Source organism: Drosophila nasuta, chromosome 2R, assembly GCF_023558535.2.
Source record: "Drosophila nasuta strain 15112-1781.00 chromosome 2R, ASM2355853v1, whole genome shotgun sequence".
Taxonomy (NCBI): domain Eukaryota; kingdom Metazoa; phylum Arthropoda; class Insecta; order Diptera; family Drosophilidae; genus Drosophila; species Drosophila nasuta.
Window position 1 is genome coordinate 19349989 of NC_083456.1, and position 24774 is coordinate 19374762.

The window sequence follows — 24774 nt, forward strand, 5'->3', positions numbered from 1 at the left end:
GTAACTCAAATTTTAATGAGATGAGCAGGTGTCAACTTTTCTTGCTTAGCGAAGACATAACTTAGCGAAAGGATTTTAACATTTTTGGCTCCACACGTAACAGAATTGCTTTATGTGACACAATTACCTCACTGAAACTGAAGAAATGCTCAATTCCATATTAATAAATATAAAGTAAATTTGCAAAATTTGTTGATAATATTGTAATAACCGAAATTAATTTATATGTATGGAATATCTTACGATTTACATGAACGATAAGCATTTCAAATGGCCGCTTAGCAGTGCCATTTTGAGTTGAAAAGCGAGTTAGCAGCGCCGAATGTTAGCTTAACAGAGACCTTTTCTGTTCCCATGTTAAGAGTTGGCCAACTGTAATATTGTTATTGTAGAATTTCTTGTTGAAGCGTGCGGTCGGTCGTGCGGTTCAAGAAGTTGATGGAATAAAAAAAAGTTGAAACACAAGAAAATATTTCGAAAAAAATGTGTGTGCACTAAATTCGTAAATGTGCCAATAAAACATAACAAGAAACACAAGTAATTTATAAAACGCGCTCAAAGCCATTTTGGATACTTTTTTGGATCGTTAAGTTTATTTTTTGCCGCACTTCGGACTCGAAAAACCAGAAGCTGAAATATTTTTTAAATTGTTTTAATTAAGCAAACGAATAAACAGCATTTCAATTTTCAAATTGCACTAATTTCTGTGTGTGTGTGTGACTTGTAAGTGAAGAAGAAGCAGCAATAAAAACACCACCACCAGCAGCAAAAACAACAACATCAGCAACTACAAAAATCCAACAACCAAAAGCAACAACAATAAAGTGATCATCGTATGGCGCGTCGTGCGCGAGAGTTTCAGCCTGTTTGTGTGTGACTTGTGCGTGTAAATGTGTGTGTTGGAATGGAATGCAGTTATGAAAAAATAAATAAATAATTGAGAGCGCGCGCCCGCGCCTTGCTAGCTGCCTCTCTCTCTCTCTCTTTCGCTAACTCGCTCTCTCTCGCTGTCTGTGCATCGCCCTGGCTCGCTTCCTCTCTCGCTTATCGTCGTATATCGCGTCCGTGGAATTATGTTGTTGTTGTACTATTCGCTTGTAGTACATTGCACAAGAGAAGACAAAGCAAAATAGCATAAACAAGAGAAACCGATACGTAAAATACTGCAAAAAAAAACGCGCGCGCCAAGTGACTGACAACGTTTGTTTTGTGTGTTTTTTTTTGTTCCCAAAATGTCGAATCAACAACAACAACAGCAACAGCAGCAACAACAACAGCAACAAACGAGACATCCACCGCAAATACATCATCATCATCTGCAGCATCACTTTCATCATCAGCATGGACAGCACAGCGAATTCCCATTGCCGGATGGTTGGGATATTGCCAGGGATTTTGATGGCAAGACCTACTACATAGATCATATCAACAAAAAGACCACATGGCTGGATCCCCGAGATCGGTAAGTGTGCACTTTATATATAATACACAAACATACTATAAAATACTACACATACATCTTATGGCGAGAAAGCCTGAAAGACAAAAAGAGAGAGAGAGAGGGAGAGAAAAAACCCATATAAATTCCAACTCAACTCCAACCGGAAAGAAAAGGTGCGTCGTGCATCTGCCTGCGTCTGTGTGTGTGTGCAATGGAATGCGGGAAGAAGAAGCAGCGGCAACGAAGGCAGCTGCAGCCGCAAAACGGGAGACAACAATAAAAGCAAAATAAATTACATATTTTAACAGGGGCAGCAAAACAAAATACAAAACAACAGCAACAGCAACTACAACAAAAACTTTAAGTATGTAAACATTCCTATGCGATGATTAAGACTCCAAGTATAACTGAACCAAGCAAACGAACTGAAACTGAGCAACGGCAACAGCAACAAACAAAAACTCAAATGTAAAACAACAACAACAACAAATGTACAGCAAAGCGAACGGCACAAGAGAGAGAGAGAGAGAGCGAGAGACCCACACAGACAACAGGGCAAAGGGGGAAGGGGCAATGAAATGGTGGTGGGGGCCAAGCTGATAGAGCAAAAGTTAAATAAAGCTCAGCAAATGATCTGCAAAAAAAAAAAAATGAAAAAAAAAAACACAAAAACGTACAACTCAAAAATTTAAGGCGAGCAAACTAAAAACCTCTCATACGTAATGTGTACACACACATACAATGGCAGCACTAATAGAGAGATAGAGAGACGACAGACAGACGCACACATACAAGCAAACAGCGAGAGAGGCAGACCAAGAGAGAGGGAGAGCAACGCGAGCTGCAATTGGTTGGAAAGGGGATCGCAGGGCAAGTGCGGCGGCGTCCACATCAGGCCATGTATCGCATAGATACATTTTAGTTTGCCCCACGAGCGTTTTGCCGTCGTCGATGTCGATGCCGACGTCGACGTCGTCGTTGTCGTTTCGCCTCGACGTTCGCTCACATATTTCTGCCGCTGCCGCTGTCGCTGTTGTTGTTATTTTATTTTTTCCTCGTTTTGTTGGCTCGCCTTCTCTCTCGCTCGCTCTCTCACGCTGTCTATCTTTTTACCATAAACAATTGCAAATGTATGTAGGAATTTTGCAGTTTCGAAATAATTGATTTCTCAAATTCTTCTGTTGTATCTACACACATACATTCAGACACAGATGTTCGGGTGTGTGTGTGTGTGTGCGCTTCACGCTTTCAATTAACACAAACATTCCCTTTGTTTGTTTCAAATTGCATGGACATTGTTCAAAATGTTTCACTGAATTAAACAAACTGAAAGCGTTGAGGAATTTCGTTCGTTCGCTCGATCGTTCGTTATTGCTTGGAAATAAAACGAAACATCTGCGCATTTGTTAGGGTTATGCATCAACTAGATTTTGTATACACACAGCTTCAGCTTCAGATACAGATACATTTGGGAAGGCCAAGATACATTATGGCTAAGTAAACAACAAGCAACGAGAGTCCTTGAACGCGTCAATCTGTAAATGCCATTTACAGATCTCCAACATCATCCGCAAGATAGATCGAGTCCTTGAAGATACATAAGTCTACAATCACTGATCTACAGCAACTAGCTCTTTACCTCTCTCCTCCTCCTTCCTCCCCTCCTCACACTTGTGCCACCCACTGATCTATTATAAACTTTTGGTTATATTTATTGGCATTTTGAAAACGAACGATGGTCGAGAGTTCGTTTCGCATTAAGCACATATTTTTCGACCAGCAAGCACACAATTATTTGGTAGTACATCTCGCTCTCTCGCTTTTTGGCCATATCTCTATCACAGTATCGCTTTCTCGCTCTCACTCCCGCTCCCGCTCTCCGGCTGTTATTGAATTTTAAAAATTGCTGCCGGTAGCGCGCAAAAATTCCAATAAGCCATAAATAAATTTCTACCATGAGGCGAGGCGAGGCGAGTCGAGTCGAGTTGAGGCGAAGCGAGCCAGGCCTCGGGCTCTTTTTGGGGGTCTCTCGACGACGCGACGCATTTGGAAGCGAGCAAATATTTCAGCAGATACTACAACAACAACAACAACAGTAACAACAGCAAGAAATCAAGGCCGAACCCTGCATACTCTTTACAGCGCCATTACAGCACTGCTCTCTAATTATCATATCAGAAATTGCCAAGTTAGCCAAACGCATCGCCAAAGTTAAGATACTTTTGTGAGAGTGTGTTTGTGTTGGATGGCATGCTGCTTATGTTTCGAGTATTTCACTTGTCTGTACAACTTTTCGACGGGCGTTATTTTGTTTTGTTTTTATTATGTGTTTTTTTTCTCGTTTCTTTCTTTTATTTTGTTGAAGCTTGGCGTTGCTGTTGGCCATGCTAACAGCGATTTTGGCCAGTTTTTATTGTTGTTGTTTTTTTCGCCAATTGTTTGCCATAACCCAGCGACACAGTGGAATTTTTTTTGTTGTTTAGTCTGAAGTCTGAAGTTTCAGAAGCATACATAAGTCTGATATGATGAAAATAAACTGTTAAGCGTCAAGAGTTGACGATCTTTGTGTGCGTGTGTTTGTTTGTTTTGTTTTTGGTGACAGTTTCTCGATTCATCCATCGATCAATGTGAAAAGCATAAATAATTATGCATATTCGATCGAATGCTGCGATCACAAGCAACTTCTAGCTCACATTTTGCGCAGCTCGAAAGATGGATGCCAAAGCCATCATCATCCACATATTGTAATCAGAGCCATTGTAACTACTACAGCTACCATAACAGCTACCGGTTGTGATATAGCTCGCAACAACTCTAACATCAGCTCATGGCTCACGGCTCACAGCAACTCGAACTCGTTTGTTTTACATAAAAATCGTTGTCGAGTCGACTTGAGTCGATTTGAGTCGATTCGAGTTGAGTTGAGCCGCCAAAATGGGCCTAGCGAAAGCGCGGCCATTGCTGTGATAAGTCGAACACAGTGGCGCCAACGGCGGGGGCCTATCTCTAACCGATCCGATCTCTAACAGCCATTCCATCCAATCTCTGGCCGCCAACCGAGTCAATTATCTGATCGATATGCGTATCTGTAGCTCGTTATGAGGCGCTGTTCTAATTCTCTGTCTCAATGCGAGAGGCATTTCTTTAACGTATCCGTTGCCAATTGGCAATTGCATAAAACCCGCTAAATGCTAATGTTATATGCGCTATATACACGATAAATACATATAGGTATATATATATATTCATGCGTGCCATTATACATTAGATGTGGCTGATTTTTTTCTCCACTTTTTTTTGCTAAAGCAGAAACAGTAAAATTTGCATAAAATTCAATTTGGCTGCTGCGAGAGATGCCAACGAATGTATAGACATACTTAAGATTTACACACATCTATACACACACACTCGCACACACACAAACACACAGGCAATGCAACTTGGAAAGCTGCAAAACGGCATTTTTCATTTAATAAATTGCACAAGGCAAATGCAACAACAACTACAACAACAACAGCACAACAAAATCAAGAAAAAGTAAAACTATCTTTTGCAACGTCGAATCTCAGATACACTTGAAAACTATTTGCAAATGCAATGCAGATTGATGAGGTATTCAGAAATCAGCATAAATATTGCATTCGTGGCTTGTTAAGGAATTAAACTAATGATTGTGAAGATTGCAAATAATAAATATGTGTCTGCTGCATAAACTATAATCTAAATGCCAGTTGTACTTAAAAGAGCTTCACTGTAGCACATTGCAGATATGCAGCAGCAACAGCAGCAGCAGCCTGCATTGCATTTGTGCAACAAGTATTTCCACTTAACAACAGCAACACAAGAAAAAGCTGCTGTTGCTGCTGCTGCTGCTGGAGTTGCTGTGGCTCTGGCTGTGGCTGTTGCTGGTTTCGTCCAGGCCGTGATTACAATTTGATTACGCGCATGAATGCAACGCGACGACGACGTCGCCAGCAGCAACATTTTCTAGTTTGCAGCGGCCCAAAGCGTCAAAAAATATTTTCTTTGCACTTGCTGGCAACAGCAGCAGCCACAGCAGCAACAGCAACGGCAGCGACACTTCACAGCGTAAGACCCGATGCCACCACATACATGGATACATTATGTATCTGGCAGATACATAAGCGCTGTTCGCTGCTCGCTGCTGCGCTGGTCGCACTGCATGTTTTGCCCATTTTAGCGGCTGTTTTTCCACATCCACATTGCCAGTTGCAAGTTGCTAGTTGCAAACTGTGAGCTGCAAGTTGCCAACAAGCAAAAAGAAATAAAAACTGCGATCTCAGTTTTGCGATCTGTGTGAGTTTTTCCTGTCAACTCTCTCGCACTTGTGCTGCTGCCAACTACTTTTCGACTTCTTCGTACCCTCCATCTCCAACTTCAACTCCAACTGCAATCAACACTTGTGATTTTTATCAAGCATAATGATTTCCTTTTCAACATGTGCTAATTAAGAGAGCGCAGAGCCCTTGAATAGCCAACAACAAACACAACAATCTAGCCTATTGCTCGATCTCAACTGAACTGAACTGAAAATACCTTTTTCCCTATATCGATTTATAATAATTCAGCTGTCATTGCCGCAGCTGGGCAATTTTTCACTCGCCCAACTGCAAAACTGCAAACGTGAGCAGAAAATTAAGTTTGGGGCCCCCTTCGTCAACAGCAACAACATATGGGGCCGACGTCGTCGTCTCCTATATCTTCTATATAGTAGCTCCAACTTGAGAGCTTGACTGTAGTAAACTTTGTTTCTCGCCCTCTCTCTCTCTCTCTGAATTCTGTTGTGGATTTGGATTTCGAGCTGACTTTGAATGCGCGTTCCGCAGGCGTTTTTTCTGTTGTTGTTGTTCATTCTTGCTCGTTTTTTGTGCTCGTCTGCATTGCTGATCGGCGACGTTTTGGGTCGCCATCGCCATCGCCATGTGCTGAGCTGGCTCTTGAGTGATCGTGATATATGCGTTGCCGCAGCCTGCAAAGGTAGCAATTTTCCATGCATGCAATGGAAAATAATAAACCAACACACAAAAAACAGACAAACAAAAATGAAATGAAACGAAACAAGCTCAGGAATGTGCATACTCAAGATAAATTGCTGTGAGATACTTTTCGCATTGTTTATGCCCCGTTGCTATGCCATTTCTGAAGCGGAAGGAGACAGACAGGCCCAAAAAATGCAACGATCGACTTCGAATTACATGCATAACTGTATTTACTGTATCTCGTGTTGATCTGCTTAAGCATTTCCTGATTTCGTAATCCAAAACGTTAGTGAACTCATTACAGCAGCGATCCTTTGACCCAACCCAAAAAGAAATAAATATATCTATAGTATAGTATAGTAATAACGAAAACCAAACCCATGCCACATACCATGGCATACAACGACGATACGATGCCTGGCAACCCGGGTTGCTGCCATACCATGACATACCATGCCACAATTGGCATGTGTGCCATGTGTTGCAGCTGCTTGGTATGCTATTGCCTTGTTGGTCGTTGCTCGCTGTTGTTGGTTGTTGCCGTGGCTAGCGGCTATATTCGAGTTGGAGAGTCCCTGTTTGGCATCTGCATTCCAATCGCTGGCAATTAATTGCCCTAATCAGGCACACACACATACGTTTGGCAATCAGCTGTTCTCGAACAAAACACTTTATGAGCATCTCCCCAAAGACAGCAGAAGCAGGAAGAAGTGGAAGACTTCGGCTTAAAGACATTCCCAGTCTGGTATCTTTTGCTGCTGCTGTTGTTGTTGCTGTTGCTCTTCAACTCCCGCCCTTGTTTGTGTGTGTGTGTGTGTGTGTGTCTCCGTTGTCTCGTTGGCTTCTTTTGTTGCCTGCACGAAACTTGTATTATTTTTCAGTAGCACTTTCCGAATGCCATTTGAGTGCGCATAACATATTCTTAAGTCTCGCAGCAACCTCAAGATCGTGGAGCAGACAACAGCAACAACAACAACAACAGCAGCAGCAGCAGGCTTATGGCCGCTGCGCACGCGTGTTTGTGTATTTGTATCTGTATCTTTTTGGATGCATGCACCGAATGGCTGCATAATTAACGTGACTCTGAAGAGGACACGCGGCTGTCGCTGCTGTGGTTGGATATGCGGGAGGAGAAAGGGGGGAGCAGAACTTTACCACGAAGTATCTGCATCGCCATCAGCAGCAGCATCTGCATCTGTAACTGTGCATCTGTTATGTAGGTGCTTGAGAGTTGTGCCTGCTGCCTGCTACTCAATAAAAAGCGCTGTGGAATTTTCATGTTGCTTTTTGTGCTCATGTTTTGTTGTCGAATTTATGGCCTAATGAAGTGATAAGGCAAACCAGACAGAGGTCGTCTCTCGGCTGCATTCCCCAAATGCCACAACAAGTATTCGTCTCTCTGTGTGTATGTGTGTGTATCTGTGTGTAGTTGTTGTATCTTTAGCTTTGGCAATGCATTGGCTGCGTGTGCTGTCAAAATGTTTAGCACTGAGCGCATAATTCATTTTGTGTCCGATCTTCTTGTTCTCGTTGTTGATTCGATTCAACTTTTTTTTTCGGTTGCATTCCACAGATACTCAAGCTGGAATTTATTGGTTTGTGGGTCAGCATTGCAACACTTTCGGCGCAAACTGCGCCATGCTCATGCTTTGCTTTTTTTTCTTTCGTTTTTTGTTTTGTCGGTGCAAAGTTGAGAAAAGTGCAATCACATTTGAACGTTGCATAGAATTCGCGACGTGCCACAACCGACAACGACAACGACGACAGCTTCACATACACTACATACATATATATGTATGTGTGTATCTGTAGATACATAGATACACTCTCGGCATTAGCTATAGCTATGGCAACAGATACAGATACAGATGCACGGCACTCAAGTGAAGCACATAGAATGCCATGCAATGGGGAGATGTTGTTGGCATGGCATAGCGTGAGTGGAATGGAGTGTGCGAGGAGGGGAGTGCGGTGAGGGGAGGGGAGGTGGAGGGGAAATGCATGCATGAAATGGCCAAGAAACCGGCTTCGGTTCTCTTCTGGCAGTCATCGTCTTAGAAGACAACCAAGCTGCTGCAGCCAACAGAATAAGGAATAAAAAATGAAAAAAAAAAAAATGTTGATTAAACTGCTTAAATGCGCAAAGCTGACATTCATGTCAAAGCAACTCTGTTGCATCTCTGTTGCCTGCCCCCTCTCTTGAGCAGTCTCTTTTTCTCAGTTGCAGCTTGCAGAATATAAACATACATACATACATAAATAAGAACATTTTATAGCCGTTTGGAATGTTTGCCAAATACAAAAGGCAGTAACAACGACAGCAACAAAAAGCTGGGCGTAGCGTAGTATGGCAGCAACAACAGCAACAACAACACCAACAACAGCAGCAGAAATAGTTGTAAGTTGGCATTTAAGGCAATGCGCGCATTGCTTCAATAAATGCATCCACATACAAATGCACACAGATACACACACACACTCACACACAGATAGAGGCACACAAATTGCATTCAATTGGTGCCGCGTTTGCAGCGAGTTCACTGCAACTTTGAAATATTTTCCAACAACAGCAGTTGCTGCCAATGTTGCTGCTGCCGTTGTTGGTGTTGTTGCTGTTGTTGTTGTTGGTGGTGGGCTTGCCTCAAGCAGCTTGCTGCGCACACTCTTTGTCTCTGTCTCCTCAATCTCATGGATGCCGTTCCCGCTCCCACTGCTGCGCGATTGCTAGTTGCGATACCCTGTAAGACATAGATAGAGGCTATGCTCGAACTGAGAAATAAGTTGACAACATTTGAGGCAGCTCTAGCTAAAGGTACAACACTGAAAAGTATCTTTTCTTCTGCTCTCTCGAGTATTTATAGGGTATCTGCGCTGTGTGAGCCACCCGATTGCTGCATTCTTGGCTGTTCTGCTTTCCGCGCTCCTTCGCACACTCGCCAGCTCTCGTCGTCGTCGTTGTTGTTGTTGTTGCTGTTGCTGTTGTCGTTTCATAGCGTAAATAGCAAAGTTGCTCGTACAATTTTAGAAGAACTTGTCAAAACCGCATTCCTGAGTCGCTGCCGCTGCGCAGTCGACAGCTAGCGTGTGTGTGTATGTGTGTGTGTGTGTGTGCGGCAGCAAGAATCTGTGTGAGTTGCTTTGCTGGAGGCAAGAGTCGCTGCTGCTGCCGTTGACGTTGCCGTTGCCGTTGCTAGTTGCTGGTTGCTGTTGCATTTTTGTTGCTGTTGTGCTGCAACTGCAACGAGTTATAGTTATTTATGCATGTTTGTGCGTTTGTTTATTTGTTTGCTTTGGAGTAAATGATCGCGTACACACACACACACACACACACGCACATTCAGATACATAGATACACACACACATATAAAGCGAGTACATCTGCTGTTTTGAAATATGCATGTACTTTGTGTCATTTGTCGTGCATTTTTGCTCGATCAACAACAACAGCAACAGCATGAATATCTCAATCGAAAATGTATCTGATAGATGCGTAATTAAAGTCCCTCGCAGCTGCTTTATGCAATGCAGTTCAATCGCATATTTTCGCTTATTTCTGATTTGCTTTCAGTTATATACATATATTCACATTTTAGCTACTGTGCTTAGCGCTTTGTATTCGCATAACGCAAATCAATTTGCTATACTCTGCATTCCTTAGACTGCCACGAGCGTTGACCATAAAATTGGAAATCTTTCACGTTCTCTGTGTGTGTGTGTGGGGAAAGATAAACAAAACAACAGCGAAAAATGGAAAACAATCATTTAGGAATTTTTGGTATTTGGGGATTTTTGAATTCTGTTTGGATTTGGGTTTTGGGTTTTGTTTCGATCACATTTTTATATAGAAATTATTGAAGAGAAGAATAAAGCCAACAGCAAAGAAAAAACAAATCGCTGCTGATATCAAAATGCATGCATAATTTATTTATTTATGACCTGGCGTTAAAAATAACAGCGCACAAATATTTTGCATACAACAACGACAACAACAACAACAGCGGCAGCGAAACTTAAACAAAACATTTTTGTTATTTATAAACAAAAGACACGTAAAATAAAAGCAACAAAAGCAACAAATAACAGAAACAGAAATGTTAATTGGCCCATTTGACATGCGGCATTTAAAGCAAAAACCAAAAACAACAAGAATTTATTATTTATTTTGTTTTATTTTTATTTTTGCCTTTTGGTCAGCAGCTTTCATTCTTCGTCTGCTGCTCTGTGTTTTTGTAGTTGTCGAAAAGTATTTTCATGCCTCTTTGCTGTTGTTTGGCATGTAAAGCAAAATGTCAAGACACATGTACAAAAAAGATATGTATGTACATATGTGTAAAATATATATTTAATGAATAAATATTTGAAATAATTTTGGCCGTGATGCGAATAGCCAAACTGTCTACAAAGTGTGCAAAATAAAAATCACAGAAAGAAAAACAAAACGAAAACAATATTTGTGAAATGCTTTTTTGGTCGTGCTGAGAATTTCCAAACTGTCTGCAGCAGAAATCTCGCTTGTGTCTATAAATAATCTTAATATTCTATGCGAACACCCGAATCGCTCGATGTTCATTTCATTTCTAAATACACTTTGCTTTCGTATTCTCGTGTATTCAGAAATGCACTTTAATCTATTATTTTCGAAATTATTGCTCAAAAATACCGAACGCTATTTGAAATATGTATTGAATTATTTTCGTTGGCCATAAATTATGAAATTGCAAAATTTCACAATAAGAAAATATTTGGAAACTAACACACAGAGAGCAATTCACAAACGAATAAATAAATAAAGCAAAAAAAATATGTGTGTGTGTGTATTTTCAGCTGCGTATAAAAATGATTCCAATGAAATTTTCACTCGCTTCCCTTTTGGAATTTCACTGCAAAATTATATTTTGCTAAGAAATTTTTGTCAGACACGGCGTTACCCATGGCCGGATTCTCAGCAAAAAGTAACGCTTGCTTCCAGCTAAATTCTCAGCGTATGCAACAAGCTGTCTTCTGTACATTGTATGTATGTATGTACATATGTAAAGCGTACGTTAATAGTTCCCCCAGTTATACGCTCGACCTTATGCAAGGAATGCGCCCCCAGTTGAACTTAAAGCGTTCGTCATATTTACAATGCAACTTCCCTTTTCACAGCGCACTTTCCCATTATGCCGAGCATATTCTATCAGATGCAGATGCAGATACAGATATATATGTATATGTGTGTATGCACATATGTAAAAATATACATCTTATAACAAATTTCTGCTGTCGACTGCTGTCTGAGGCTTTGACGTCGCGTCGTCGTCGTCAATTCGCGTTTCGCATTCGCATTCACGTTTTTCAGTCGGATTTTTCGCCTTATTATTATTTCAATATGCGACATACATAAGTACACACATACAGATGTGTGTGTGTAGCAGATATATATACTCGTATATATCCGAGTATCTGAGAGTATCTACGTATGTGCACATGCGCGTTGCTCACTGCTCACTGCTCGCTACTCGCGCTCGGCGCACAGTCGCTTGGTTGCTCTGGTATGTGAAGGTCGCAACAGTTGTTTTGTTAATGACAGAGTACAACAACGACTACAACAACAACGACGACGGCGACGTTGCGATGGCAATGACGATGGGGCAACTTGGGTGCGAGGGGAGGTGGCAAGGAGGCGCACGATCGCGCCTACTAATCTCATGTTATTGCACTGGCCAGCAGCAGCATATCATTTACTGCACTCTTTGAGGTACTCAAAAGTATCTATTGCCTGCTGGAGAGAGAGAAAGAAAGAGAACAGCCTCCGATGTTTAAGTATGGCATAGCTTGGCACAGCTACTTTAAGAATTCCGGGAATCGGCTAATGTCACCAGCCAGCAGAAGAAGAAACTGCACAGGTGGACACTTTGCAATCCAAGAAGTTCAAAGCAAACTTTGCACTTGTTTGTTTTGTTTTTGTTTTGGATTTTTTTAAATTTGCTCTTGACAACGTTGTCAAGGTTTCTTTGTTTTCTTTTTTCTTTTTTTTTTGTAGAGCAATCACACACACGTAGCATTTAGCAGGAATTTTTTGTGTGAAATATTTATTCGAGTAGATGTAGATCTCTGTCGTCTTTTTTTTTTGGCGTGTTCCATGTGGGCGTCTCTCGAACAAAACACACACGAAAATGTTTCCGAGTTGTCGTGTCGAATTTAAAGCTTTTATAATGCGCATACCACGAATTTTTGTTGACGTACCGAATACCGTTTGCATATTTCCCCCAAAAATGAACAGCAACAGTGAAAAAATACTAGATGAGAAGCGACCGAAAATGAAAGAAATGCGAAGCGAGAAAACCAATTTCGTATGCTTGTTACAGTAAAATATTGGCATACATACGATCGATCTCTCAAACACACATTCTTCTCCTCAGATGCTTGCCAATTAGCATATGTATGGGGGCATTCAGAGCCCAGAACCCAGAACCCCGAATACCATATGCATATATACTTGTAGATACAAATAAATGTATCTGAAAATACGTCAAACGCTCATCGATCAATGGCAGCAACGATGAAGGCATTAAAGTTCGCCCGCATAACTTGCCAGCACCAAATACCCTGCGAAAACGTTCAACAAAATGAAGGGTAGATAGTTTTTTGTATTTGAATGTGAGCATCTACGATTCGTGCTGTTTACTAATTCTGTAGAATTTCGCCGGGCAATTCTCATAGATCTTGATTTTCTCTATTCTTTGGCAGTTTTTGGAATTTCAAACAGTGCCCGCTGAAAGTAAACAAGCGCTTTTCCAAAAATCTACACGCGCGCACCGAACGAACAAAAAAAATGCCCGTCAACAAGTCATAAAATATCATAAATTTCAATTTAAGTTTATTTTGCCTTTTGCATTGAGCCACCGAACAGGGGACGACGGGGAGGAGAGGATCGTACTCCAAGTGGGCGCTTTTGTTGTCTCGTGTGTGTGTGTGTGTGATTGTGTGTATAAATTCTATGAATTTTTTAATAGTTCATTTGTATGCAGTTGGCATTGCGCATGGCGCAAAAATTTATTTCAATTGTTCACTTTGGAATTTATGGTAGACATTTTGTGATTTCGAAATGAGCGCTAAAAGCTGAAGAGCCAGCACAGCCACAAGCGGTAATTTGGCTCTTATGACTTCGAGTTCGACTTTGCCTTCGTCTTCTTCTTCGTCTCTTCACTATTCGACAATAGCTTGAATTGGGTCTTCCACAGCTCCCAACTCGTTGCCGTGACTAATGTCATCGGCCCACGCCATGCAAATGGCCCCCGAGCTTCATTCAGAGTCTCGGATACTTTTTGGGCGGAGGTCGAACTCTGTTTCACATCCATACACACATATTTCAATGGCCGATCTTTAACGCTGTAATTGACACCCACTTACGAAACTAAGATATCGAGTCTCGGGAAAGAAAGGCGGCGTACACATATTTATTTCATAGACGGTTGACATACAAAAAACAAAACAACAAAACCCTCTCTCTCTCTCCCTGTCTCCTCTCACTCGTTGGGTTTATTCTGTTGGACGAAGAAAAAAATTGTGAAATACCTTTCATAGATAATGAACAGCCAGAAAAAAATGCCTTGGGCTTATCTCGAATTGCGTCTGGAGACATGGAAACAATAAAAAATGAAAAGAGAAAAATATTTTTATAAAACTTTGACGCTTACGCAGTTCATTGACTTTGGCTGTGAAATTATTTAAAATGCACATAGAGCCGAGCCATAAAATGCATTTGATAAGCTCCACACCAAATTGCCGGAGTGTTGTGTAGTGTTTCCGTTTTTATCAGTCAAATTTCCCCCGTCCAAACCCTTCCGTCCGTCAGTCTCTGTACATAACTCCCCTCGTGCTTGGAAAATTATGAAAACTGCGCCGGAAGGAAGTTGAAGTGTGATATAGTCATGGAGGGGTAACGAAGACGGGAAATGCAGTTAATATCTTTTTAATTTGCCACAGCCCCAGGCCCCCAACGAATAAAGCAACACAAAGGGGAAGAGAGAAAGATCAACAGAGCTTTAACCATCGCAGAAATACGAGTACTATTTCAATGTGAACGACACTTGAAATAAGTTAAAAAATCATAAGGCAATCATATTTTTTTATTTTTACACATCAACACGAACTCCGTCGACAACGACGACGACGACGACAACAACTCATGGCGATAAGATAAAACGACGTACGACCTTTATAGCTTAATTTGATTAAGCTCTTAAATATTTGTGAACGATGTCTGATAAGAGGAAGCAAGCAAGCAAAGCAACTAACCAACCGACGACAGAAATATGTGATAATAATACAAAACAATTGTACTTTTTTCTTATATATATTTAATCAACAAATGAAAAAAAGTATTATTTCTGGTTATGCTTCAACTGAAAAAAAGCAACTCTTATTTATTCTATATTCTATTTAAAAGCGACAGCAAACTTTATGTGGGTCAGCGAGCAGAAGATAATCAACTACTTTGACAAATTTTGTATTTTTATCTTGTATCTACAATTGTGATAAGTTGGAAAAAAGAGTTACGTATCTTGCATCTTAAAAGTAATGCAGCATTTCCTTACTTCTAAGCACTTCCTATACCCTACATGACATGACACGATCATAACGTAAAACACACACACACACACACGCATATTGAAGGCGAGTAGAATCGAGTCTGAGACAATTGCGTCAACTGTTTGTTTATTGACTCGAACTTATAAATACATGTAGGTATGTCAAGGTGATGTGATGATTGCCTGATAAATTGCCTCTAATGTTTATGTAGATATGAGAAAAATGTGGCTTGATTTTTTCCTTTATTTTATTTTTGCTTTTTGCATAAATAACTCAGGTTGTTGCTGGGGTTCTGAGCTTAGCCAAAGGCAGAGGCCAAGTGGGCCATGCGATTGGGTTTATACGTATATTTTGAAATTGTATTTTTATATAAACCGGAAATCGTTGGCTTTGTCGCGTTCTAAGAGTGGAAGACCGTGTGTTGATTATCTGAGTTCCGTTAAAAACAAAACAAGCGTAGAAATAGAGTAAACAATTAGAGCAGAACTTGACAGCCATCGTCGCAGAGACTACGTGATTTGGATTGGATGAGCTTGGCCACTCTTGGCCAAAGCGATTTATGGAATTTTTTAAAACCGGCCTAAACAATTCTATGGTTCTTGATTGAATTTGAATTGCTAAATGATCAGCCGGCTCCACAATGAATACAATGAATGGTGCCCGGTCGATCAAATTGAAATTCTTCAACTGAATTAATGATAGACTATTAAAATTGGATAGATGAAAGAAAAACAGAACTTGAAGACGCGTTTTTTGTTTTTGTCACAAGGTTGCCGAAAAAAAAAACAAAAGTTCGCTTGGACTTCGACTGTAAGAGAGAAGAATGTGTGCTGGGCGAGAAACTGAAACTGGCTTCGAAAATTTACCATTTACATATTGTATCTAAAAATAAACCCAAAGTCAGCTATCAAAATATGTACGAAAAAGATTCCCCGCAAGCCAAGAAACTCACGAAAGAAGAAACACATTTTATGATTGGCAATTAGCATAAAACGCGTCGTAAACAGTTAAATAATATTGTTTATACAAATGTATCTATGCTTGCCTAGATATCTGTAGCTGTATCTGTATCTGTATCTTTGCATCTGTATCTGTATCTGCATATATGTATCTATATAGAAATGTGTATCTGTGTGCATTTCATTTAAGTGCTGCCTAATGACAACTTCGACGTTGCGACGCGACGCGTCGCGTTGTCGTCACCATCAATGGCCACATTTAACGTTTATTTTGTTTTTTTTTCCGAGAGAGATATGTACAACAACATCCATGTCTATGCCGCACTCTCGACGGTGTCGCTGCTGCTGCTGCTGTTGTTGTTGCTGTTGTCGCTATTGTGACAACGAAATTCATGCTGAAATATTTTTTCATTTTTTTTTTTGTTTTTGGCCCAAAACAGGTTTTTGGGCCTCTTTTTTGTATTAAAGCGCGAATTTATTACAGCGTCGGCATCGGGCCATAAATATTTTGTTTACAATTTTTGTAATTTATGCAGATTTCTTGACCGCTCTTACAGTATGCATATAAAATACGAGTAAAACGCCACGTTTATTGTGGCCAATCAGTTAGCCAGTTAGCCAGTTGACCAGTTCGCCAGTCAGCCATTTAGCCAGTTGACCAGTTAGTTAAGCCAACAACTGGTCGCTTGGTCGTTCATTCGCTCATTGTGCCTCCATCAGCAATAGCTATAGCCATGGCATGGCAAGGCATGGCATGAAAGGAAGCCCTATCTATTACTTGATGTCACACCCACACACACCCCAAAGTGTGTGTGTATTCATTGATTTTTGATTTGCCCTGAGGTCAAAGTGAGTCAAGTCGAATCTCTTCGAGACACTAATGGAAAACCATAAAAATTTTGCATACGCTTTTCTTCTGGAGCTGATTAAAACAGGCAACAAGGCAGCCAACGATCGACCAGCTGTGCGATTGCCACACTTGACACCTGTTCAAACTTCCGCGTCAATAATAATAATTGTAATTATCGTGTAGGGACTTGCGACTGCTCCAGAAATAGAAGCAGCTTCGATCTGATCCTAAAAGTACGTATAAAAATAACATCCGATGTATTGTTTCATTGCAATTTCGTTAGAAACAGCAACCATATATATCCACTTGCAAAACTCAGTACCGAGTATTGAGTATTGAGTACATAATAATGGTATTGTATGTGATGATGTCTCAGTTGGGTTGCGCGATCATTATTTATTATTTACACAATAAGTTCGAATGCAAATAAACAAAGACGAATCGTAATTCAAGCAGATAGCAACTGTGCCATTGCCTAACGCTAACGCTGGAAAAGCCAATGAAAATAAATACAAAACTTGTTGATTTCAAATTATGAATCCCCGTTACAGTTTCCCCTCCGTCTCTCACTCTCTATCGCTCAGTTGCTGCCCCTCTATTTCAGTCAGTATTTTTTTTTTCTTCATCACCTTCTGCACCTTTTGTTGACATCAAAGTCATGTTCTGTCTTCAGTCGCTGCCTTTTGCTCGATCGCGCTGTTCGATCGTTTTCTATGTCAAAACGTACGAACAACTCGGACTTGGAACTGTCTGAGATTGGGATTGGGACATGTCTTTAGCTACGTTTTCTGTTTATTTATTACAGCTGCAGCGCTCTTATTGTTGTTGTTGTTGTTGTTGTTGCTGTTGTTGTTGTGCCATTTTCCGCTGTCTTACTCGATATTATTGCTTTTATCTAAACAACAAAAAGCCGTTGTTGTATAGAGTACTATATGGGTCTTCAAGTGCAATTCGTGTATGGTCTTTGTTTCCAGCCAAACATACGATTACTTCTGCTCTAAGCAAATCGATCCATAATAATAAAAAGAAACGAAAGAAGAAAAAAAAGCACATCCAATTCAAACGTTGTGTTATCGGCAAAAGCCTAAGCAATCGCTTGTGTCCCTGACCAAGTGCACGTCGTCCCCCCGAGACGCGTCATAACTGCCTTTTAATGAATTGAATCAATTATACACGCTCGATAATTATAATGTTAGCAGTCGTAGAAGTAGTTGTTAAACCCATTGTTCAAATCAGCCGATACTCTGATTGCTTAGTCAGCAATACAATTGCTCTACTCTTTGTTTACACATTGGTGATCTTCGAGCATTGACGATCGATATGTAAACGTTAATCGTTTCCAGCATATTCCAGCTAAATTAGTACAATTCAAAATTACCCCGAAGAGATACGTAAACGAGTACGATACTATAGACTCTATATACTTATTTGATCATATCTCTCTTGAGCTGCAGCAGCTTCTGCGGCAAGTTTATTCTTGGAAAATTCCCATTGAATGCGCAACTGTCGGACAGTTGAGCCACCATAGATACACACACTTGTGTATATCTATATGTGAGGAAGAGTTGTGCTAGTGTATGTGTGTGTGTGTGGCGATATCTGGCGCATATGGCGAACATTTTATTATCGTAGCGGGCAGCCTTTGCGTTGCTGCTTTTTAATGGCCGCGCGAATTCCATAGCAATGATTAATTAACAAATCATATAAATATGCCAGCCTTAAGGAAAACAAAAATATTTTTTCAATTGAAGCACATTATCTGTGTGGATTGGAGGGGTAGCTTGAGTGTGTGCGTGTTGGTGTGAGTATACTTCGAATTCGAGCAATTAATTTATGAAGATTAGTAATTATCATTGGAATGCGAAAATGTTGTTGTCTGCGCTGCGTTGCGCTGATATTGAAATTGAATTTCGCAAACAAATAACTGGTCAAAATATGAAGTAAAAATGCTTAGCCGCTGCGACGACAACAGCAGCAACAGCAGCAATGACAACGTCATCGTCATTAGCTCTTTTTATTTTTATTTTTGTGTGGTTTTTGGTTTTTGCCGCACCAGGCAAATGCGACCTCGATAAGATTAGACATACTATATAGTATGGCATATGGGCTATGTCGTATGTCGTGTGTCGTATGGCGCATTCCATTGCTGCATGGCAAATATTTGAGAGTCTAAGAAATGTTTTTCTTATTTTCGTTGTTAGCCTTGTGGTTGTTGTTGTTGTTGCTGTTTTTGCTCAGGTTTTACCGAAAAAATGCACACAGGAAATACCAGACAAAGCTGTTGCTAATCTTATCGAATGGGCTCAGAGAAACGCTTCCAATTAGTTGGCGTGGGAACAGTTGGCCACATACGATAAACAGGTTACGATACATCTAAGATAGGGCAAAAAACAACAACGATAGAAAAGAGCCAAATCTTCTCGACGGAAATTCATTAGCGATTTGTTGTCTCTATGCAAACAAGCTGATAAGCCAACAAAATACTTTGTTAACCTGCAAACAGTGCTAACCAATGTTATGTTTCTCTCTCTCTTTTTACAGATACACAAAGCCACAATCTTTTGAGGACTGTGTGGGCGATGAACTGCCCGTGGGCTGGGAGGAGGCATACGACTCGAATATTGGTCGCTACTATATCAATCACATTGCGCAGAGCACACAGCTCGAAGATCCGCGCCAGGAGTGGAAGAGTGTCCAGGAGCAGATGCTCAGCGATTATTTGTCCGCGGCACAGGATCAGCTGGAGAACAAGCGCGAGATGTTTGATGTCAAACAGCAGCGTCTGCTTCTGGCACAGGAAGAATACAATCACCTAAACAAATTGGCAGCAAGTCGCAGCAGCTGTAAGTATTTGTAGTATTATCGTGAAGTCTGTTAATTACTGCTTTCTGTGGAACAGCAGTGATAAGAGATTTATCGCAATCAATTCGAGAATGCGTCGTAAACACTTCCCTTAACAACTGCCCAATCTTTGTATCTTTGCAGTGTGCTCGTCGTCCAGCTCCATGAGCCGACACGATCCTGAACTGTTGCGCGCTGATCTGATGCTGGCCCGAGAACGCGTGCGCCAACTCAAACAGGAGCTGACCCACATTACCAATGATATCTCGTACACACAGCGGGGCATGAACACACTCTACTCCGTGGGCGAGAAGATCAATGCACGCCAGAATGGCTGCTACGATATTGCCGAGGTGCAGGCGATACGCGAGGAGATGCTCAAGGTGCACAAGTCCCTTGTCTCCGGCGAGAAGGTGCGTGAGGAACTCATGCGCAGCCTCGTGCAGATCAAGAATGAGCTGAGCCGACAGCAGATCAACGAAGAGAACGCCGATCTGCTGAATGCCGCCTCGCCCTTCGATCGTGTCTGCGTCGCCAGCCAAACGGATCTGTGCGGAGCCGGAGAACATTTGAATGGCGGTGCACGTTTCGCCGAGATGGCCAAGACGAAGCTACAGTATGCGGAGTGGCGTAAGCATATCAAGAAACTGCAGCAACAGCTGGCGGATCATGTGGAACGCATTGAGCCCGGTCAGCTGGAGTCCGACAAGGATCGCATACTGCTCATACAGGAGAAGGAGAAGCTGCTGAACGATTTGAATAGCATTTCACTAAAGTCCCGCAGTCTGGAGGAGAAGCAGGTCATCCAGCAAACACGCCACAAGCTCGAGGAGGACCTCAAGGAGGCCTACGAGGCCACCAACACATGCATTGCGAATCGCCTGCGCTTCCACGAGGAGAAGCAACATCTGCTCGACAAACTGCAGGAAGCACTCAAGTCCACCAAACTGCTGGAGGAGCGCCTCAAGTCATTCTCCTCGGAGAGCACGTTCTCGATTAGCAGCGGCAGCAGCCTCGGTTCGCTATCGACCGCCAGCAGCAAGAGCGCCCTCAGCTTTACGGACATTTACATTGATCCCTTCGCCGTGGACTCGCCCATCGATGTGATCGATCTGCAGCGACGATCGCAGCGTCTATTCCAGCAACATCAGCGGCTGCCACCCGTGCATCCCGCCCTGCCACAGCAACACCAACAGCAGCAGCAACAACAACAACAGCAGCAGCTGCAGCAGCAACAGTCAGCCTCTGAGGTGTCGCTGTCCCCGCGCAGCAGCTTGTCCATGGAAACGCCGCCCGCCTCGCCGATGAAATACAATGCGAATGCCGATCAGACGGGCACAAACACACATGTCCTTAAGGAGGAACCAACCTATGCCAATGCACTACCCGCTTTACCCACGCTACCCGCACCACCAGCCTATGCAGCTCCCCCCGCGGTTCCGGGATCTGTTGTACGAGCCCATCCCTATGATCTGGACTCTACAGTGCTGGACTGCATGATGCTGGAGGCGAAACTGCAGAAGCTCAACATGAGCTCGCCTCTCAATTTGAATGCACCGCTCTCGCCCATACACGAGAAGCCTTCGCTGCTGGATCTGCCACAAGAGATGCTCAGTCGTTCCTCTTCCACCTCTAATACGCGTTCGGTTTCGGCAGCTGTCAGCAATGAGTCTGTAGCCGGCGATTCGGGTGTCTTTGAGGCATCCCGTGCTCATCTACCGCGCAAGGAATTAGCTCAAGTGCAAATTGGGCTGAAGTACATGAAACCCGAAGGCGTGCTCGTCGTGTCCCTGGAGCGTGCCAACAACTTGTCGACCTTGTGGACCGCCACCACAGACAACTCGCAAGTGTAAGTGTTGCAACTGAAAAGTAGTTGCTTATTGAAACGTTTGCTAACTTCCCTCTTTCTTCTACAGTTATCTGCGCGCCGCTTTGCTGCCCAATTCATTGACCTCCATTCGCACCAAGGCGTTGGGTGACTTCCAGAAGCCCGTGTTCAATGACACCTTCGCAGTGCCCATTTCGTTGGACAAACTGCTCACCAAGAGCCTGCAGGTCACCGTGGTCAGCATGACTGGCCAGAAGGAGGAGATAATCGTAAGTAGTTCTTCGCTCTTTTCCTCTTGTCTGGGATTAATGAAAGTTTTATTTCCTTTGCAGGGCACTGTGCAAATCAGCATGGCCGAGTTCAATCCAGAAGACTCCACTCTTAAGTGGTACAACGTGCTCAGCTCCAAGTTCATGCCCAGCTTTGAGCCGCTGGATTTGCCCTCCACAAGCGCAGCAGCTGCTGCCGCCGCTGTTGCTGTCGCGGCTGCCGCCAACAGCAACAACAACAGAGAGGAATCTTCGGATGAGTCAACCATAACATCCTCACAAACCTCAACGCTAACACGCAATCAAGCGCCACCATTGGAACTGCAGGCCCAAATTGCCGAGGAGCTGCCCGAGCATGTGCGCCTCAATGAGCAACAATGCAGTGACGATGATGATGATGACGATGAGGAGGAAGATGAACAGCAACTGGTCAGCACCATTGGCCTAACGCATTGTGAGTATCCAAGTAATTTTTAGTCAATAGAACTATCAACTATATTGTCTTCAAATGTATCTATAGCAAGCTGCATGCTGGATGCCTACCTAGAGAACATGAAGCAAGAGTACGCCGATAAGGAAACGAACACGGATTGCGCGTTCCCACCGGAGAAATTGCGCAGCCAGTCGCAACTGTTGGACGACAGACCCGTGAAGCGGTCGCAGACGTTCACACCATCGGCGGCGATCAGCAAGAATCGCTACAACTGCCGTCTCAATCGCAGTGATTCAGACTCGGCCATGCACTTTGGTGTCACACCACACACCTTCCATCGCGGCGCTGTTGAGCGGCGTTCGCTGCGCTTCCATCCCAAGGCGACCAAGTCAGTCACAAGTAAGTGAACTCAACTCTTTCTCTCACTAATTGATTTTAATAAAATCTGACGTTTTTTATTACAGAATTGCATCATACTCACATACCGCGCACCAGCTTAGATTTGGAGCTGGATCTGCAGGCGCAGCACAGCAAGCTCTTCTTCCTCAACGATCAAATCTCCAAGCTGCAGAACCTTAAGGAAGTGTAAGTATACAAAATCAATAGTCAAACGTAAGAATGAATCTCTAATATAGTTATTTATTGTTGCTTATAGACTTCAGAAGGCCTGCGACAACAAGGATCCGCTTATTGCTGCCTGGGCTATTGAGAATGAGGAGTTCCAACGTTTGGTGGCACGCGCCGATCCCGCTAAGTGCCCCGAGGAGCGCCAGCTGCAGAAGCTGCTAATGAAGACCGCCAAAGAAATCCATAAACTACGCAAAACCAAGGTGCCTAAAGGCTGCCCAGATTTGGTGTCATTCAAGTAAGTACACCGCAAAAATTCAAGCCAAACTCCATATGCTAATTTTTATGGTTTTTTTTGCAGAGAGAAAATCTCTTTCTTTACACGCAAGGGCTTTTCAGTGCCAGAATTGCCCAGCGAATTCATGCTACCCGACGCAGATGCTATCGAAGAGGAGGAGGAAGAGGATGATGATGAGGACAACGTGGCCGAAACAGCCATTGCCATTAACACGGCTTTGGTGGCCAGCAGCAACAGGAATAAGAATCTCAGTGACCACCACCATCGAGTAACATCAAGCGGCGCCGCTGCCAAACTGGCTGCCACAACAACCACGCCAGCAATCGCCACAGCCGCAGCCGTAGCCCCAGCTGCCGCTGCGTCCACTGTGCCAACGTCAAAGGCTGACGCCAATACAGAACAGCAGCGCTACGACTATGTCGTCGATCGCAATTATGGCGTGGAGGTGTAGTCCCTGTTCTGCTGGCAACGCCTTCCCACCTAAGCTGTACATATTTGTAATTATTATTTTCTGGTATTTATTTTCATTAAGCGACAAGTATTTATGTGTATAAAAGATGAGAAACTAGGTAGACGAAACTGATGTAACAAAAATCTGTGCCTTATAGAGAAAGTTGAACAGTTGGAACGAAGCCAACGAATGCAACAAAAGCAAAAACAATAATACTAGTAATGATATGAATACTTTTAGAGCGTATAACTTAGAACTCACTTACGTAGTTTTATATATAGTATTATCATATAAATAGATCCATAGTCAATTAATACTAATTGACCCCACAACTGAGAAATGAATTGTCTAAAACTTCCGCACCAACCCCGACCCGCCCCGCTCACACTCTGAAAAAACAAAACCCAAGAACAACGCGCACATTGCGCGTTCTAAACTGTCAAATTCATATTGAAACCAACTGTATTCTTAAGACTTGAGCAAATTATACGAATGTAGAGGAATATTTTTTATATGCATATAGAAGATAGTGATATCGTTTATCTTAGTGTAGTTCAAAGAAGTAACAAAACTATAACAAAATATATTTATTAAATGTGTACTGATGCACGAGTGCATGTTACTCCAATCTGTTTAATTAGTTTAATTAGCTTGCGTTTTTGTTAAGCTCAAAACGAATTCTATTAATTTTTTTTATAAAAAAAAACCTACAAAATACACAAAAAAAAAAAGAAATGTAAAATGAAATGAACATGAGCGTCTACCATATTAGTTAAACTCATATGCCGAATAGGTATATGTCATTGCTAAGAAAGCTCACAAACAAATACTGAGAAGCAAACACTTTGTTATGTTTTACCGAGCGAGCCTGTTGAAATTGTTAAACTATTGCCCTGGGAGCTATGAATTTGAAGAAATGAAAACAAAATGTTAACTCTTAAGATTGTAACTCTAGATTTAGTTTTAGTTTCTGCCTTCTCAGCTCTTTTTAAGCATCGCTGTTGATTTGTTAACACTAACCGCGTCCCCCCGCTCCACCCAACTCAGTAATAGTATAACAGAAAGAGAAACCCCACATATTTTTTATATATATACATATACTATATACGATAGGAATTTAGATGTAATAAATTATATGAATGAGAACATGTATATTGTAATTGTGCAATAAACAACAACAAAATTCTACTGACATAACTGAAAATTGCTATTTGTTTTTTTATTTTATAAAATTTTGAACAGCGAAAAATAAAGGCCGCTACT

General features: G+C 42.0%; 1 protein-coding gene across 1 annotated transcript; it reads left to right on the top strand.

The window, feature by feature from the left end:
* Positions 1-399: 399 nt before the first annotated feature.
* LOC132784675 (protein kibra) lies at positions 400-24245 on the top strand. The gene is made up of 9 exons (XM_060790444.1): positions 400-1462; positions 19366-19667; positions 19810-21514; positions 21582-21762; positions 21826-22216; positions 22283-22594; positions 22660-22780; positions 22851-23060; positions 23124-24245. The coding sequence occupies exons 1-9, from the start codon at positions 1233-1235 to the stop codon at positions 23509-23511; spliced, it is 3840 nt and encodes a 1279-aa protein (XP_060646427.1). The 5' UTR covers positions 400-1232; the 3' UTR covers positions 23512-24245.
* Positions 24246-24774: the final 529 nt, after the last annotated feature.

Coding starts and splice junctions, on each gene's coding strand:
- LOC132784675 (XM_060790444.1), top strand. CDS start 1,233: ATGTCGAATCAACAACAACAACAGCAACAGCAGCAACAACAACAGCAA. Junction 22,217..22,282: donor CACCATTGGCCTAACGCATT/GTGAGTATCCAA, acceptor ATGTATCTATAG/CAAGCTGCATGCTGGATGCC. Junction 22,595..22,659: donor GGCGACCAAGTCAGTCACAA/GTAAGTGAACTC, acceptor TTTTTATTACAG/AATTGCATCATACTCACATA.